A 20,181-nucleotide genomic window follows, 5' to 3' on the forward strand; every position below is an offset into this window, starting at 1 on the left:
AACCAAGCAGGTCTTGAACCACTACAGGATAGGAGGGAGAAATCTGCTCTCTGTCTTTGTGAAAAGCTTATGCGACGAGAGGAACACTGGTTGGATTATCGTAAAGCGAATGAATGACTGAGGTCCCATCGCACTTTTATTTCAAAAGCTGATGAAATGCTTCACCAGATAGACCTACCAACTGAGGAAAGGCAGAATATAAGCTGCAGGGTCACCCATGGAAGAAAAGTGCAGAAACATGGCTGCTATCATGAAGAAAAGAGGAAGAGTTATAGCTCTGCAGTAGATACCAGGCCATGTTGGTATAAATGGTAATGAACAAGCTGACAAGTTGGCTAAGCTCGGTTGTGCAGAGAACCAGCCTATTCTACCACTTTCCTACAGAACAGTAAAATCAATGATAAGTTCTTATTGTAAGGGCAGGACAAACACTAGACACAAAGCATTTCCTACATGATTGTGGCAAACGTGCCAAAGCAGATTCCGCTGAAGTCTACAGGGGACTCAAACTGACATGTGGTCGGATCAAGAAAGATTGCCCTAAACCTGAGCTTAGAGCTGCTGCACTAAGAACAATTTATGAGCTATACCCCATAGAACAATGGGTGCACATTTATACTGATGGGTCTCCGTCCGGTATTAAATAGGAGCTGGAGCAGGTGTATACTCAATCTACTTTCAACTATCATTTCCCATTGGAGCTGGATGTGATAATTATGATGCAGAAATTTGCTTCGAGATGGAAGTCACTATTGAATGCGATGACAACACTGTAATCTTCAGCGACTCCCAAGGCGTAATACAAAAACTAACACCAGGTGCTGCAGGGTCACCCATGGAATAAAAGTGCAGAAACATGGCTGCTATCATGAAGAAAAGAGGAAGAGTTATAGCTCTGCAGTGGATACCAGGCCATGTTGGTATAAATGGTAATGAATAACCTGACAAGTTGGCTAAGCTCGGTTGTGCAGAGAACCAGTCTGTTCTACCACTTTCCTACAGAACAGTAAAATCAATAAGTTTTTATTGTAAGGGCAGAACAAGCGCTAGACACAAAGTTCAAGTGGAAGGAAAAAGTGGGAGAGCCTACTGCATAAGGATAAAGGAATACCCAGTAATCTTAGAAGAGCTGAGAGAGTGGCTTGTTTTCGTCTAGTAACAGGACACTTTATTCATTTATTTCACTGAGATCATGTTCTATCAGGTGGTTTTATATTTATTTTTCATTGGTTTCGTAGGAATCTACATACTTAGCATATATTCTTCAACAAATATCCAAATATTTAAGGTAAATCATAGCTGTCAATTTCCTCGTGTCCAAAACAAAAATAAACCCTCAACTAATACGAAATTTCATTGGTCCATCCTAAACCAAATAGGGAATCCTGATTTGGAGTAAAAAGGAAAAAAAAACAGCAGATATGTGTTAAACTATTCCCCCAATAATTGTATAAGTTAGTGTCATTAAATTAAAAAACACCCATTATCTTTTATTTATTATACATCAATATAACTACTATGGTTCATCTTTATTAATAAAACTTATCACCTTTCATTTAAGACTACCATTAGAAAACATGTCTGTTTGCAGTATATGTGATCATTGGAAATCTTGATATGGTCGTATGTACTGACCTGCGTCACGGCTCTCTTAACCATAAATAAAATCAAGGTTAATATACGAACAAACACTACTAGCCAGATCGGTGTCTTACAGGAAGGGGGGGAGTGCCTCAGGCTGGCCCTGTTGTCGCCTTTGATGTTCAACCTGCGAGCTCTGTGATCAGGATTATATCACATATGATAAATCGATCATATGATCTAAGAAGTGACCAAGAAAATGTGGTCCACACAGAGTTCACAGATGATCAGGCAGTTACGGCACTCGGTGGGGTACTGATACCTCCTGACCATCTTCTCATATTGAATATCTGTTATTTCAATACCACTGGGGAGATATAAAATACTTTATTTTTTTAATAATTTAACATATTTTATTTTATTTATTCACTGCTATTAAATACTGTTTTAAAGTATTGAGACCCATTTTATTTCCTAATGAAATATGCTAATTTTTATTTACAACTTACACATGCACATACATTCTGGAGATTGAAGAATAAAAATGATCTAGCAGGAGTAAATCTATTTTTAATAGACTTACTCAAATAAAACAATCATTGTTCTTTAAGATTGATTGATAAATGAAATTAATTGTGGTAGGAGAAAGAAAACTTTTTTTTTACTTCTCAAGAAAAGACTACAATGATTTTGGGGGAAAAGGTAATTTTAAAAAATTGATCCACCTAGAAAATATTTGATATATTACAAAAAAAAATTTATTATTTTACACTTTTATATAGATTTAGCTGCATTCAGCTGAACTGTTCGGCTTGAGTACCCCACCGCATCTAAAAAAAAAAAATTCATTATCAAATGGGATTATCGCATAGCACTTGGTTGATACCCAAAATATTATAAATTAAATAAAATAAAATTTTTAACAAAATAAAAAAGATATATAAGCATATCTATATTTATTATAAATCCATGGCTTTTCATTGAATCCCTTTTTCTAGTATAAGAGCGAGGAAAAAAAAAAAGAAATGAAATATGGCATATTGGAGCAACTTCATGTAATATATTTTTAAAAAGGATTATTTGATTTTTTTTTTAATGCTATTAAACAAGAAAGATGTCCTTTGTTTTGGTGACATAAGTTAAAAAATATATAGTAAAACTAAATAAGTAAAATTTTAACTTTAAATTCCTAAAAGTATTTTAGAAATCAAAACATATGTGTTGATTAAATTTACATAATTTTCAATGGAAATCTAGATACACTTTAAATTTACTTGATCCATATTCAAGGTTTAAGTCCTTTATGTATGTTGTGAAATGCCACAAGCACTTCTTGTGAAATATATATTAATATGAGAGGTTTAAGATTTGACCATCAAAGGCAGTATACCCTTTTTCTAGCTGGGAACAGACTACTCCATTATCGATAATATGGTTGGGCCCAAGAAAAACATCATAAAAATATTGATAATATGCTATGATTTAAATAAATTACTATTTTTAAAAAATATACTTATTTTCCAATTAACATAAGATATTAAAAACATCTACAGTTTAAAAAATATAACAAAGCCATGTAAATATGATTGCAAGAGAAATCGGACACACTCGGCTGTCTCTAATTTTTAGTTTCTAAATTGCTGCTTCTATTTTTCACCTTTAGTACTATCAATCCTAAAATTATCAAATTCTTTCCTGGTTCATATTTAAACATTTTTTGTTACTTTTACAAAGCAAAATTATCAATTACCTCAAATAAATAAAATTAAAGTTACTTTAAAGATTTTTTTAAAAACTTTACAGTTTTCCTTTTGCTAATCATCACTAGCACCCTTCCACATGTTGTAAAATTTTCATTAGTAGGATAATAATTCTGTTACCTATATCAAAAAAACTAGTCTAAATTATCCTTTCGTCCCAAAAGGAAAACTTATTTTCTTTTATTTAAATAATAATAAGCATAAAAAATTTAAAAACATACTGACCGGCCATGTTTTAATAACAAACTCGAGATGGGTCAGGCAAATCTTCAGTTTTATTGATTAGTAGAGATACGAAATACTATTATATAAAGATTGGTTTATTCAAATCTCAAAAATTCCTGTAAATAAATATCCATGGACAAACCAAATGAGGTAAATCCAGACTGTGAAAGCTGGATGTGGGGGTGAATTTGTGACAGGGATTTGATCAGACAACCTGAGGATTGGTAGTCTGGCGCGTTACCACACTGCTACCACTCCCCCTTAACCCAAAACTTTAAATGAATATATTTAAAATAGATAAAAATTGGAAGATATAGTGAATGAAAAAATGTAACAAGGGTCAAAATGTCGGCATCTAATAGCTTTTCTTTTATTTCAGTAACCTTATTTCAATGCCACCCAAATCACCTTTCTTCAATTATATATGGTCAACTAATTAAATTAAATTGACTAATTAATTAGATTTTCTAGTTAAATATTTTAAACTGTAAATGTTTTTATTAATAACTGTTTACAATATTAAACTAACTATAAATAACAATTGAAAGAGCCAAGATTAAAAAAATATTTATTTATGGAAAGGTTTTTATAAATAAAACGTAATGGAAGACTTAATTTTCATCATCACAACAAACATCCAGCGGAAAAGTGAGATCAAACAAACTTTCAGTACAAACTCACATCTTGATTCTTTGCTTTAAGCTTCCTCTCTATGAGCGCTTGCAGAGCTTCCGACCTAACTGATAGTGAGTCGACCTTCTCTAACAGCTGCTGGTATGGTGACAGAGGTTGGGTGCCCATGACGACATGACCCAATTTGGAGTCTATCTTAGCGTCCAAGCGAGCATTCCTGATTAAATTTACAATCCAGCACTCCGCCTCATCAGGATTCATGTTAAGTTTTTCAGCTAACATTCTGTACAACAACAATAAAAGAAAAGTTTAATCATTTCAATTCATATAATAATAAATAATTTTTCTCAATTAGTTGAGGAAGTGTACCAGAAGTGAACCCATTTAAAATAGAACAATATAAGTATTGACACCTACTGATAAGGATATACACTGTGTACTACAAGAAGGGTATTTATAATGGGAGAGTTATGATCATATTATGATGAAGGAAGAGAAATTTAAAGCCCAAAACCTGTAAGTAATGTTATGAAACTTGTTTATTGTTTATGTGCCACCGTCATTCCTGTTCCTACATGAATAAAAAATTTGTCATTTAAGATAAAAATACTAATTTTTGACTATTTACGTCTTGGTGTGTCATTTGCCAACCATTTATAAGCAAAATTACTTAATTCCTTAACAGATAAATAACTCATAGTTTGCGTACTTATGAAGAATACTAACTACTAGATCTTTCATATTTATCCGTAGACAAGAATGCAAACTATGGGTTATTTTGTAGTCATCACTCAACCTGTTAAACTACTGTCTAATAACCATTGATAATAATCACTGAACTAATTTATTATGCATTTTTCTTATTATTTTGTGACATTGAAAACTATACTCTACAATAGCATACAAATTACCATTCAGTATTCATAGTTTTTTTATGTATTTAAAGAACTATCTCTAGCAAATAAGAAACTTTTACTGTATATAATTGTAGAGCAATTAAGATCAGTTTGCCTGTCGGTAAAGGGAGGGAGAAGAAAGTGGGGTAAACGTTCTCCCACCAACCCCCCTGTTCTCTCCACTAGGTCCGTTCAAAGAACCACTTCTGACTGTACAGAGCATGCGTAGTACATGTTTTCCCTCACAAATCCTGTACTGCACATGCTGTGTACAGTTCTGTATAATAAGAAGTGATTGTTGGAACAGACCTACTCAGTAGACTGGACAATCTTTCCTAACCTTTCCTTTCCACTCCTCAATCTACTTCTGCAACAACTTACAAATAGAAATTCCTCCTTTCAGCTCTTTCCAAACTATTTTTCATTATAATAATAAAATTTTAAGTTTACCATCAGGTAAACTGGGTGGAGGGAAAACTATCCACTCTCAAACAAAAAATGTTTTTATGAACACATTTAAATTCATGAAAACAGAGGCTAAGAGTGGTCCAATCCATGTTTTATGAAAATTCATAAATTAATGCACTTATCATAAGTAAATCCTATGATAGGGCCAAATATACTGCATTTTAATACATTAAAATTTAAAAAATAGTTGCACTAAATATTTCACAAAAAATTTAAATTTTAAAAGAGGCAGTTTTCTTCTGAATGAAAAGATTATTAAATCTCAAAAATGACTTTTTGAAAGATACAGTGATGATCTCAAATAACAAGTCAGAACAGGGCTGTCAATATATTTGTCTACAAAGTAAAACAAGAATCAATAAGAAACAATCTAAGTCAAAGATAAAGGATAACCTAAAGAAACTAGTAACAACGTCCCCTCTTAGTAACTTAAGAGACCGAGAATAGAGGAGATAAATATGTTCCAAGTACCTATCCAATCCCAAACTGGTTGGGTATTACAAAGTTCCTGACTGCCTCTTGGTTTGTTCCTAGTAGGAGGGGGTTTGCTATCATGTGGAGGGGAGAAGGAGCTAGGGTGTGGGTACATGAGTTCCCTTCCCTACAGGCAAACTTATCTTGGACTATACCTTATTAAATAAATTAAAACTATACAAGTTCCTAAAAATGTTAGTAATTTGTCCTTTAGCCATTAAAATAAACTGTAATGTATGAAGCTTTAAATGATAGATTAAGAAGTTTGCATACCCTATACTGATGCACTGATGAATTCGGCAGAATGTTTCAAAAATCATGAGCCTAGCGTTTTCAACAAATTCATCCAGACAGGCGACTAAGAAGAAATCATAAAAGACTACCATTTGGCACTCATGAAGCTTCTGTCGAGCACCTTCAAAATCAAAATTAACGTAAAGATGTTCCAAGAACTCAGTGATTGGATCTCGGTAAGTATAAGATTCCTAAAATATTGTTATTGTAAATAATAATAACAAGATACAATTATGAAAGATATCAATGGAATGTTAATATAAATCTCACATACCTGTTGAATAACTTTAACAAGGTCTTTAAGAGCACTCCTACGAGACCTGTTAATGATTACAGCAGTTGCCAAATACCTCAAAATATGAGGACACATAGTTTGAATAGCATTCAAGTAGCTAGAATAAGGAAAAGAGAACATTTATAGAATGGTGGTAAAGTTTAGATAGTAAATTAACTCTTAAATACATAATTTTATAAAACACATATTCAAGTGTAACTTAGCCATTACCATTTTTATTTTGAGAAGTAATGAAAATTGAAATTTGGACTTAGAATCCATTTTTAAAATTGGAAAAGAAAACTAACTATACCAATGCTCTAAACCATATTCAAATCCCTTCGATACTTGACTAGGTATTCATCAAAATTGTGAATAAAAAAATTATGTTTAACCAACATTTTGAAGTAGTTGTGTTTGGAACAAGAAAAAAAATATATATTTTCATCACAAAAATGATTTCACTAGTTAATTAGTCACTCCTAATTTTATAAAACATGCTCTATTTAATTCATATTTTAAATCTAAAAATTGTTTAACAAAATAGATTTAAGAGACTAAACTCATACAATTTTGTGATTTTATTTAAAATCTGTTTAAAAGGTCTCATCTCATTATCCTCATTAAGAAAAGATAATCTACTTCCAAACTTGACTCTTTCAGTATCCTAATTCATAAAATTTTACAACCCAATACATAGCAAAGAAAAATATTTAAGACACGCATTAAAAAAAATAAAGTTTCTTTAAAACTATATCTGATTTTGGATGAATAATGAATTAAAACATGTTGCTAATTGTATATTTTCCCTCTTACCTATGATGGAGAAATACCTACTCATGATTGGTTAAACAAATGGAATGACACAGCAAAATAAATACCTATTATAATCTATTTATACTCCTCAAAAAATCAAACATATTATTAACTTGAAAATAACGAAAGGTCGAAGATTTGTAAGTATAAACTTTAATTTATATCATTCATATTTAGCAAACAAAATAAACTCACTGGGGCCTGTATAAGAACATGTCTATGATGAGATCTCTTCCTTTGGGATGATTGAAAAATATGAACAAACTCCAGTGGATCAGCCAAGTCCTCTGCTGTAGTAGCTGCAATGAAGAACTAAATGTTGTTGAATCTATGAACTCTCGTAACTTGTTTAAGTCCTCCAGAGCTGTCTCCCAATTCTGGATAAGAATTTCAGCAGCCAGTTTACCCCATAACACACTCAAGTAATTCTGAAGGAAAATAGAATAGTAAAATTTATTTGCTATACAATTCACTATAAAAATTTGATATATTTTCCATCATAAATCAAAACTTGAAAAATATATAATATTACTTTACCTTGTCGGTAGGTGGCATAACAAGCAGATAAAAGTACAGATACCCAGTTGTGCTCGAGTAATTACCACACTCATACTTAAATTTGGCAATTTTGTAGATATTTTCCATCATTTCAATATTAAACTGAAATCCATATACTTTGCTTAATACTGATGAAATATAATTTATAAGATAATTGATTTTAGCAGTAACAAACAAATATTTACATCAATTTCCTTAGCTAGATAAGCTGTTAGAGCTTTTGGGTCTTTCATCGTTTCTAAAGCTGCACTGCTGTCGTCTGTTATTACTTTAAGGAGTGAAGTCACTTCATCTTGTAATTCTTGCATTTCAGTAATAACTTTCTCTCTTTTAATTTTCAAAAACTAGAAAACAAAAATTTTCAATAAACAGGTAACTCTGATAAATAAATAAATAAATAGTATACTAAAAATAAAATAAAATACTAACTTCAGGAACACCTTCATCAGGATAGAGTATTTTTCTGATATCAATATCAAAATCTATCATGTTAGTTTTACTCAAAATATCTAATTTGGCCTGGAGTAATTCTTGTTTATTGTAAATCTGAAAATAAATAAAAAGATCAATGGATTAAGATTAACAATCAATTGCTGCTGTAAAATCAAATTTTCTGTGAGTCTAGAAAAAATCTATATTTTTTTAGTTTATATTATATAAAAATTTATATTTATAAGAGTCTATATCTAGAAAAAATATAACGAACATTTTTATGTAATGGTAACTTTAAAAACAACTAATTTGATAACAGTTTTTCAAAAGACTAGATCTTCAAAAGAGCTTTATCTAAATATAACATGTTTTATCAAGAAATCTAAATAACCTACATTCTTTTAACACATATTTCTTCATATATTCTCTCCTACCAATAATGTTAGGGTCTTATACAAATTTTCATGCTGTCTGAATCTGCTTTTTTAAGTCAATTACTAAATTAACAGTTGTTAATAAAATTTTCTAACACCAATAATTTTATATTTTTCCCTTTTTCTGTGTACTTAATTCTGTAACCTAACAATATTCTAACTTAGCCTCCTAGACAGTTATTACATTAGACTCTGAAATATAACAAGTATTTTTATGAAATGTTAACTTTACTACCAATTAATTTTATATTTTACCATCAAAATTTGGTGACAATTCCAAAGCACTGTTCCGACATAACGAGAGGGTCTGAACTCACTTATTACATCATGTTCTATAGTTGTGGGTTATAATCTACAAAACATTGTACTACTTTAACTGTACCACAGTCGTGGACTTCCACTTGCTCAAGAGATAAACAAATACTCAACGAATCCTTTTCAATTAACATCAAAATATTATAATAATATTATTATGGAGCCAACCACAAAAAAGGTGTTGTGGTTGACCATTAGTGTTGGTTATAATCTAATTACATAGTTAATTCATTCATAATTAATAATTGAATTATATAATGGTAAGATTATAAGTAAGTACACACACATATACCTTGTTGGAGTAATGCTTCAGAACTAGTAACCAAACTTTGCAAGAAAGGTATCAGTTACATTATTTAATTTTACATATCAGTCAAAAGAGGCTTAAAAGTATTCTGAAAGAGAATAACCTATTAAATCTATAAAAGCTGTATCGACAATTCTTTTCCTTGGAAGAGTAATAAATGATTACATATGTAGTTATTCCGAACAGAGCAATTAATGCAAACAAATGATTCCAAACGTAGCAATTAGTAATCAGTAAGCTTATACATTCAAATATATAGTCAATACCTAAAATATTTTAATTATCTGGATACAGAATGCTGTCATACAACAAGACAACTGAGGAACATTTTGCCTGTAAGGTTATTCAACTCCATCTACTTGTCGGCACTTGCTAATACAAAATTAAATTAATAGTCCAACATACAATAAAGATACAGTCTATTACTATTATAAGATGAACCTGTGAAAAGCACATTTACACTGAATTGAACAATAACAGGGGGACAGTATGATTTAAAATAACTAGTACAACAAATGATATGAAATGGTGATTTGCAATAAGGGATAAATTTCTGTAAAATTATCACTATTAGACTAACCTTAAAGATAAAAAAACTTATTATTTCCAAAATAAATATTCAAGATATGGAGCTTCAATTAAGTGATGTTAACAAGTTTATGAAGTAGTAACACAACTAATATAATGACTAAAATTGTAACACTAAAAAAGAGACAGGATTTAGTGTTAGCAAGAAAAACAATTAAATGTGCATACCACCCAAATGTGCATATGCCTAAACTCACCTCTTTTCCTGAAATGAACTCCATCAAAGGAAACACCAAATGGACATCTAAATAAGGTGCCATTACAGGCGTTAAATCAAACTTAGCCATTTTAAAATAATTTTAAATGAATAACAGTAATATATAATCTCACGATAAGCCACAAGACACTCTCAACATAAAAGAGGGGAGGCTATGCTTGGTGTTACCAACACATGGGGCGACTAAATATTCGTAAAACGTTTTACAGAAGGTTCATAAAAACAAAAACAATTTCGGGTGAGTTTGCTCATAATTTATTTTTATAAGGTTCTTATAAACATAATGGAGGCCAACTATTGTGTTGTTCCTTCAAATAATTATATCTGGTGTTGTGATATTGTTTCCAGATTGAACAATGATGTAAGCTATCTCTTAGCTAGTTATACATTCTTTAAAATTTTCTATTCTCATTTTGATATTATCTGTTTCAGATTCAATCTTTAGCTCATGATTTACAAATACTGTTTAAATTACAACAGTGCTATGTAGGCTTGCAGAAACAGTTTGATCAACTTTACAGCCAACTTGAGAAGAAGTTGGAAGTTCTGAGCTTAAAAAAAATCCATTTGTCTGTTGATAACGAACGGATAACTCCTATTCACGTTGAAGAATTTGTAATTTTCACAAGGAAGGTTTGCAAATCTCTGAATGAAAATTTGCTAAACGAAAACGGGAAAGCAAGGTTCATAAGTTATGTTAGAGGTATACATTTGTGAATTATGATCATAGGCAAAAAACATCATTCTTGCTCATTTTAAAGAGGCAGAATCATCGTAGTAAATATTATACTTAGCAAAGTATCGAATAACATAAATTAAGAATTAATTTGTTGAAGGGTAGTGAGATAATGTTTCCCTCAAATTTAAATGATTCATCTAAAACCTTATAATTAGTCAGCATTTGCTCCTATAACTATTTCATGGATTCATAGATTTTGATTTGTTCTTTAATTTCTTCTAATCTATATGCAATTAAATCCATACCAACCAACACCTGAATCTGTGCGTTTAAGGTCTTGCCAGGCGATTAACTTGGTCGCCAACCTTGTTTTCAGCATGAAATGTCAACCACTAACCTACTCGTGGACGATCAACATCGACTTCCCAGCATGTTGGCAACCAACTTAATCGTCAGAAGCTTCATTTAAAGGACCCATAACACTGTCAGTCGTAATTCTTATTGAGAGGTTAAGACAGATGAATCACGGAGAAAATTCTGAAAAACGATCATTAAAAATTTGAAATGTATGAGTTAGGAGGACTTACTCAGTACCCGTCAAATTTAAATTTTGGTGATCAGACTTCAGAATTTTCTCCCTAATCTATCCTTCTAAACCTTAGAACTTGAAAGCCCATTTCTTGTTTTACTATCATTCCGACTAACCGTGTTGATTCCCTTTTACATACCCCACAAAAATAACAAGATTATAATCAATTAACAATTAACAATTGTTTCGTTGTATAATCTTTTTTTAAAAATTGAACTTGACTGTCAAAAAAAATACTCAGAACATGAATAGTTGATATTAATATCGCGGTTTTGCTTCAATAGTGGCGAAAAAATGTTTTGGCTTTACTTTCAAATTTTTTAAAATTTTCTAAACCTCTTTATTTCATAAATATATATATATACAATACGGATTTATATGTACAATGAGTATATAAATACAATTACAATTTTTCTTGTTTTGCCTTACGGCGTTACTTTCAAATGGACGGGTTCCAAATATATATAATCCTGTAGAGTGAGTAATATATTTACTTTCTGTACTGTGGTACCGTTAAAGATTATCCCAAAGCTCATAGGATTGTCAAAAAGTTACTAGTCTATGATGCAGTCTAAAAAAATTTTTTTATTTGCCAGATATGCCAGTTCTAGTATTGCAGCGACATATGATAAGTTAGTGTATTAGGTGAATGAAGTAAATCGAAGTATGAAATACCCTAAAGTTCCTAACCAGCTGCAAAAAAAAAAAATAAATAAAATAAGATGCCAGTGCCTCTGTTATTAAATAATGATTTTAATTTATCTAATATTAGGAATCTAGTTTCATCTCAGTTGGTCATTATAATGTTGTTTACAGTTAGTACTCAGTATCTAAACCTTCTGATTAAATACTCGACTAAATTCAAAAGAATAATTTCAGGTCATTTTAAAATAAACTGTCACTTAGACATCCCGGTTCTTTGAAAATCTAAAGAATCTATTGTTTTATTTTTTCAATCAGTTGGCAGTATTCTGTTTTTTCTTAATACAATGGGCATTTTAATAATTTGTTCAAAAAATGTGGAAAGGTAAAATTAGAAAAAAAATCTTGAAATTCCTGATCGTAGCACTCCAGAATAGATTTGTCATTAATTTTTTTTTGCACTAAAAAGTTTCTAGAGAAAACATAAAGGTGCCCCACACGTTTACCAAACAATGGCGAATTCGCGCATGCGCTTACGTGTGGATATGTCATTTGGATTAGCTGGTACACGTTAGACCTGAATTTGCGGTCACCCGTTTTTGGGCACAAATCTGAGGGCGCTTGTGCTGCATCCACACGTTTGTTTAGAATTTGCATTACTTCAGAACTGCCAATAGATGAATATTGCTTTCCGTTATCGGTGTGTTTTAGTTGATTAAAGAATTTCCCGAACCTTTGGAGTTAATAATTATCTTTTGTCTATGCTTGAATATCTTAAAATTCTATTAATTCGGTGTAAATAAATAGTTACAGACCTTGTTAATCAAGTTTAGCAGTTTATTTTTGATTTAACATAGCATGAATATATTTTTATGAAAACATTATATACCTAGGTAATTAAATTAAAAAGTTTCTGATAAAAATTCTTGAGCTTAGATTGAATTTATAGGTTATGTAGTACTATTTATATGAAATTTTGTCATCTACAACCTACTTTGTTGATATTTACGTTTCGTTTTCATTTCGTTTATCTTTATTTGGTTCCTTTTTATAGTAAATACAGATTAAATCGAACGTTAAAGCCGAAAAAATTCAAAAGAAAAAACAAGCATGTGGATACTGACGTTTGTTCTCCTGTTTACCAAGCATTCGTACAAGTGTTGGATTTGTGTATTTGCACACGTGTTGCTTGTGTAGTAAGTATTGGATTGCAAACGTGTAGATCCAGCAAAAGGATTGGTGCATAACTTTGTAATCAGCTGTAGAACAAACTGGTTTCACACCATAAATATTATTTATTGAGGGAATAACTTAAAAAAATAAATATACTCTGTCAAAAATATGTTTCTCGAACATAGCGATTTTACAATATATATACAGCAAAAGAGATAACAGCGGAAAGCAATGGCTTAGCGTGGGTGCCAGATGCCGGGGGCGAAGGAAAAATTTGACGCCCCGTTATTTAGGAATTTTAATTTAAAAGACTAATATTGGGTCAAGCAAGATTTATAATTCTGGTACAGTGATGAATTTATTTTGGGAACGTGTTTCACTTGAACTGATTAAGAAATTTTCATTACATTTTATTTCTAATTCCTTTCTTCAACACAATGCTTTGAAAAACGATTCGCATAAAGTTTACTGTCGGACATTGTTAGGACTGAATGAATTTTAAATGAACTAATAAGGTATGTAATGTAGTGCTCGGTCGAAAAACATTGTAACAGACAAAATGAAAACTTGTGCACAAAATTCCAACGATCAAGTAATGACAGGCGGCTGTACCACAGTATTAGTTATTGCAGTATTTGCTCCGAAAACTCAATAAAAGTTATGGGAAAAAAGTCAAAAAATAGGTTCCTTTAAAAATTTATAATAAATCAATGAAATGTAAAAATCGCAAAATACTTCAATGGCACCTTCATCGGACACTGGTAAAAAAAAAAAAGATTGTGTACGTTTAGGGAAGTTTCCAATAATTTTATTTTTCTAATTTCTTTAGCTCACAAAAAAAAAGTTGTGGTTTATTTCAAAATGACATTACGATCTTTTATTGTTTCTTACGATAATTTATAAATTAATCGTTAGCTGACAATATTTTATGTTCCATTTATTTTATAGAAGTGACTGCGGTAAAGGGATAATGAATTCATTCTTAATTACTTTTAACTATGTAAAAAAAACTTATATTTGTTTTGCAGGAATACCTTTAGGATCGATAGTTGGGGATCTTATGAACTTCTGCTTCCATTGCTCGAGGACGTTTTTGCCAAAGTTTTTTCATCACCAGTGTTCGCAAGTTTTCACAACTCTTACAAATCAGGTTTGACTTTCACAAAATTCATTGTGCATATTAACAGTAGCGGATCTATACCTTACGGTACTCCAATTGGTGAGGGCGGGTGTTGGAGAGTTCACAGAAGTAAACACCTCCCAAGTGGGAGGGAAATTTCGAAGGCCTGTAAAACACAAAATTTATGAGTTATAGTTTTATATTTAATTCTTCAATACCCCTGACCATGAGACGTCCTCACCCAACCCCTGGATCCGCTCCTCCATAAGAATAATTACTAAGAAATAACAAAAAAATGAAACTATCAATTTGAAAATTTTAATTACAAATCCATTATCCAATTAAATAACATGATTTATAAATGACAAGTAACAAGTTGAGATGATTGATTTTTCATTACAATGATCTGCTTTTAAAGGGGCCTCTACATGTTGGCCAAGCCATGGCGAACGCAGACATGCACGAGCATGTGGATGGGTGGCTTGTACGAGTTGCCCTAAGCTCGTTGCCGATCCGTCGAGAGTCGGTTTTTTGGACACAGATCAAAGGGATTCGTGAGAGCGCTCGTGAAGCATCTCCACCATTGTTCTTTGTCCAGTTGCAACTGAGAGCTGTTAGGAGATTGAAGATATTTGTTGGTACTTTTTATGATAAGTTTTATATTTAATCTTATTTATTTATATTTAATTTCCTTTCATTTTCTTTTTTTGTAATAAAAAAGATATAATCCTAGTGCAATTGCTGAAACCTCTCGAACGTCCGCCATACTTGTCTCTCTGAATAACACTGAAGGCGGATCTACATGTTAGCCGCTCGCCACGAACCGGAGGCTTGTACAAATGCTCGGTAAACAAAGAGCGGGCCATCCACATGTCAGTGTTATTCAGAGAGGCAAGCATGGCGGAGTAAAAGTGGTTTCAGCCATTGCACTGGGATTATATTATTTTTATTACAAAAAAAAAAAATGAAAGGAAATTAAATATAAAACTTATTATAAAAATTAACTACAACCTCCTAACAGCTCTCATTTGCAACTAGACAAAGAACAATGGTGGAGATGCTACACGGGGGCTCTCACGAACCCATTTGATCTGTGTCCAAAAACCGACTCTCGACGGATCGGCAACGAGCTTAGGCCAACTCGTACAAGCCACCCATCCACATGCTCGCGCACGTCCGAGTTCGCCATGGCTTGGCCAACATGTAGAGGCCCCTTTAAAAGCAGAGGAACATCCACCTCTCTTTGTTTACCGAGCATTTGTACAAGCCTCCGATTCGTGGCGAGCGGCCAACATGTGGATCCGGCTTAAGGTTTAATATAGAACTTTAGCTTCAGCTGAAGTAGCTAATTTAAGTCAGATAATTTAATAAAATTACTTCAAGAAAATTATTTATTCACTCAATGAAAATAACCCACTCCTTTATTCAATTTCATGATCAATAACCCACTCCTTTATTCAAAATCATGCACAATAACCCACTCCTTTATTCAATATCAGAACGATAACCCACTCCTTTATTCAATGTCATGCACAATAACCCACTCCTTTATTCAATTATGCAATTCACAATTTCCTAACGTGAATCTTCTTCCACAGCTCAATTACTATGTATTCCCCGAAGTGGAATTCGTTGACAGTTTTGAACAGTCCCTCAAGTACTTGACGTCTTCCTTACCTTGCTTGATAAACTTGCTAACAATCGTCGATCTTTACTTGTACTGTCCGAAGTATGATAGGATCGAAACATTGTGCAACGATCTTTTCACAACTACTCCGCCTGTCGAGTCTAAGAATTTTTTTCCTTCCAGGTAATTTATTTATTTATTTATTTATGACAGTCAGTTATAGACATTTTTGCATAGGAATAATTGATACTTTCAAATTTATAAAAAAATAATTAATACTTATTTTATGTATAATTTATTCAAGGTTGCTCATGCTTCCTGACACTTTAGACTGCGACTCTGAGATGTTTTTCGGAGAAGTGGATTTCGATTATATATCTTATTGGGTACCGAAAATGGTCTCCTACATCATGAGGATGTCCGTGGTCCCAAGGAAGTTCTCTACCATCAGTAGCCGCCCACACGGTATCCTCAACAGCAACTACATGATATGCACTAAGATCTCTCAGCAGGAATTTGGATCGGACGGATCCCCGGGTTATGAAAGGAAGAGGATCAGCAGAAGGAGGGGGTATGTTTTAGGAAGAAGAAAATCGTTAAATAATAAAGTTTAATATTCAGAATTTGCATCACTTTGTTGCTAAAAATCTGTTTTAGCAAAACTGCTAACTGTAAATTGTTGTGCAGCGAATTGTTTATTAAATTAGAAATTCTTGAAGCAATCAGTCTGTGACTGGTTCTAAACAGCACATTCTAAACATTAATATGAATATGGTTCATGTTTATTCGACCAATGAAAATACTCTTCTATTTTCTTTATCTACGGCAAAATATGAATCCACCAAAAATAAGTAGCTACTATAATTTTTTTTTCTATCTGTTTTGTACAAATATTTCAAAAACATCTTCCTCTTCTTTTGGTGCTACACTCGCAATAGACCTACTAAGTTGTCTTTAGTCTGATTCAACTTAGTCTGCCATAGGGCTCTGTTCTCCACCATACACATACCTGCTCGCCGCATATCCGGATATAATAGTGCCTTTAGATTATTGTTGATAAAATGGGTACTTGATCCTTCAGTAGATGGGTGAACGTTGTGTAAACATAGGTTACAAAAGTAAACATTGGGAAGGTTATGAGAAATGGAAATAAATAGGTGGATAATAGTAAGCAACGAAAAGGTTTTGGAAGATTACAGAGGTTATTTTAACATAAGGAAGGTTAAAGAAAATAACAAAATTAAGCAAGCTCTAAAATATACAGGTAATGGTAAAAAATGAAAAGTTATAGAAAATGTAAACATTCAAAAAGTTATATAAAGATAAGACAGATTTCAGAAAATGTAAGCATTAAGAAGGACATAAAAAATAATCAACAATCATGTAGATAAATGTAAATATTTGGAAGGGTACATGCAGGTAAGTATTAAGAAACCCAAAAAAATGTAAATAAATTGGTTAGTAAATGAAATTATTATTGGGAAGGTAACATTGATGAGATTACAGAAAATAAACTCATTGAGGATGTAAAAATTGTAAACAATTATGTAGATAAATTTAAACATTGAGAAGGTTATAGAAAATGTAAATTCTGGGAAGGTAACAAATGGATAAGTAAATACTTAGGTTAAGATAAATATTTGCAAGGTTATGGAAAATATATACTCTTATATTTATGAGGTTACAAACAAATGTGAACATTAGGATGGTTAGAGAGGGGTGAGGATAATTTAAAACATGAATAGAAAGGAGTAGTGGTTATAAATAAATATAGAGTAATAGAGTATGTGGTTAAGGACGAGTTATAATTTACTAAAATTTGTGAATTGAAATTCAAAAGTGGTGCCATTGGTCACGTGACCATTGTCCTAGGTGCTGCTTTTAGAGGAAGGAGTATAATGGAGGGGATAAGCTGGCAGAAAAGTGAAACCAAAAAGGCGGGCCTTATGTGCCTTTCTGAGATGTGATAGAAGAGTAGGAGCCAATCACTGGCTGCCTTTTGTTTCAGTTTAGATTACAATAGTGGACATTCCTTAACATAACCTTTTTGGACATGGCCTTTTTGGCTTCACTGTTGCTTTGAATGTTATGCCACTGCCATGGTGCTGCTATGTGATAGTTTAGGCTGGTTACATGGGCACCAGAGGTTAGGAATGGTTTGGTCAAGGCTAGGGTCCAAAGGCATGAATCCCAAGCTTGGACATTGACTAAGGCCATGCAAATTCACTGTTCATTTTTGAAAAAAAAAATATTGGGAAGAATCTTTAGCCCAATCCAAGAATGTAGAACCTGGCGAAGAAGAAAATACGTGGAAATTTAAAATAAAATGTCACTTTGTTTGCATAAATTTGATAAATAACTAAATCTTTGCCAGGAAGTGGAGGAAAAAATAGTTTGAAAACCTGAAACTTTATTGTTTTGGTCCTGTTCCTCAAAAGTGTTTGCAAGAAATGAGACTAAACACCATTTTACACATTGTTACTTTAAAGGTTATTTTTTAATCTGTAGAATTAATTATAATATAAAATATCACTGTCAGCATGATTATTGTACATAATTATGTTTATGCGGCTACTTTTATTATTGTTTGTTTCTCATATTTTTGGAATGTTGAATGTGGTTTGCCCATCCCTATAATAAAAAAAATGAAAAAAGAAGAGATATCTTCCTCAAAAAAAAATATATTGCTGCTTTGCATTAATAATGGTTGATAAAAAAAGTTCTATTTTCTGTTTGACGTGATACAAATATTGTACAGAAAGACTAGGATTTCTTTGAGCTGACCCTGCTAGCTTTTGGAGTCCTTTACTACCTACCCATGATTGGGATTCAAGGTTTTCATTTTGTAGGACTGCCACTCAATGAAAAAAGTCCCAGGCCGGATACGAACCGGCACCGCCAGCAGATCTCAGATCTGTAAGACTGCCCCTGACCACCTGAGCTATGGACGACCCGACCTTACTTTGAGACAGTTGTATAGGATGATTCTAGTGGATAAAAATAACCTCAACTATAACAAAAAGACCGTCCCAGAAAGTGCCCTGGCACTTTGTGCCTCGATTTGAAGTATTTGTTGAAAAGCAAGGATATTATCTTTGGTGAATTGTCCCTCGTAGAACTCCAACTGAGGTTATGAGGAACTCTAGCAACTCTGATAGAGTTTGTGTGAAACTCGATACAGTCTAATAGGTTTTACTAGCATTCTAACAACAGTGAAAGAGTTTACGTGGAACTCTATCCACTCTTATAAATTTTACTTAGAACTCTAAGAATCATCCAAGATCGAAAATATCATTGCTTCTGAATGTATTTTTATTCAAATTAAAACATTTATGCACACTAATTGATGTGCGATTTATTATTGATGATTTTCAAACTCTAATATTATTAAAATGGAGATTTAAGTTATCAGAAGTTTCTGAATACCCTTAAATTATCTATACTATAAATTATTATCCATATTATAAATAAATTATTATCCATATCTATACTATTTCGCCTGGTTCTTTTTTATCAATTTTCTTTTAAGAATATGAAGAGATTACTCAATGCAATCCATTTATTTTAAATGTATTTAAGAACTGTCAATTGTAAAAAAGAAAAATACTGCTTACAGTAGTAGTCAAATATTTTTTGTGGGTACTGGAATGCTTCAAATAAATCCTTATGAACCATAAAAGTGCCGTCAGATTACTTTATACTATGAAGTAAATGTTTGACAGTATTCAGAATACTACCTCCTGTAGTTGAACAATACACAGTAAAGAATAATATTCCCAATGGAGGCTATTTAATTATTCCATATTGTTTATATAATTATAAAAATATATTTATCTGAATATATAAAAAGATCCAATGCTATTGTTGTACTAATTAGGCAATTGGCTTATGAGAAATTTTATTTTTCAGATATACAAAAGACTTGAATCCTATTAAAGTTCCCAGGCTCTGCATCCAGCCTTTTGCCTATTGATATATAACTTATTTAAGTACTTCCTCAAGAAGATGAAAATTATTTTAATATATGTATAATGTTTATACATAAATAATAAGACTGAAAATATAATTGTTTTTATAAT

The 20,181-nt window shown here is 31.9% G+C and overlaps 2 protein-coding genes across 2 annotated transcripts; one reads left to right on the top strand and one right to left on the bottom strand.

Annotated features, from left to right (window-relative positions):
• Positions 1-2,307: 2,307 nt before the first annotated feature.
• On the bottom strand, positions 2,308-10,436 carry eIF3e (eukaryotic translation initiation factor 3 subunit e). The gene is made up of 9 exons (XM_014429529.3): positions 10,253-10,436; positions 8,409-8,525; positions 8,165-8,323; positions 7,959-8,081; positions 7,617-7,849; positions 6,606-6,723; positions 6,311-6,522; positions 4,248-4,482; positions 2,308-2,411 (listed from the first exon to the last, which is right to left on the bottom strand). The coding sequence occupies exons 1-9, from the start codon at positions 10,340-10,342 to the stop codon at positions 2,376-2,378; spliced, it is 1,323 nt and encodes a 440-aa protein (XP_014285015.1). The 5' UTR covers positions 10,343-10,436; the 3' UTR covers positions 2,308-2,375.
• A 26-nt stretch (positions 10,437-10,462) lies between these two features.
• LOC106686314 (uncharacterized) lies at positions 10,463-20,181 on the top strand. Its single transcript, XM_014429530.2, has 6 exons — positions 10,463-10,633; positions 10,705-10,975; positions 14,384-14,505; positions 16,074-16,285; positions 16,407-16,673; positions 20,012-20,181. The coding sequence occupies exons 1-6, from the start codon at positions 10,556-10,558 to the stop codon at positions 20,073-20,075; spliced, it is 1,014 nt and encodes a 337-aa protein (XP_014285016.1). The 5' UTR covers positions 10,463-10,555; the 3' UTR covers positions 20,076-20,181.

The sequence above is a fragment of the Halyomorpha halys genome, unplaced genomic scaffold (genome assembly GCF_000696795.3).
Source record: "Halyomorpha halys isolate HHAL.00 unplaced genomic scaffold, Hhal_1.1 Scaffold808.1, whole genome shotgun sequence".
Classification (NCBI taxonomy): domain Eukaryota; kingdom Metazoa; phylum Arthropoda; class Insecta; order Hemiptera; family Pentatomidae; genus Halyomorpha; species Halyomorpha halys.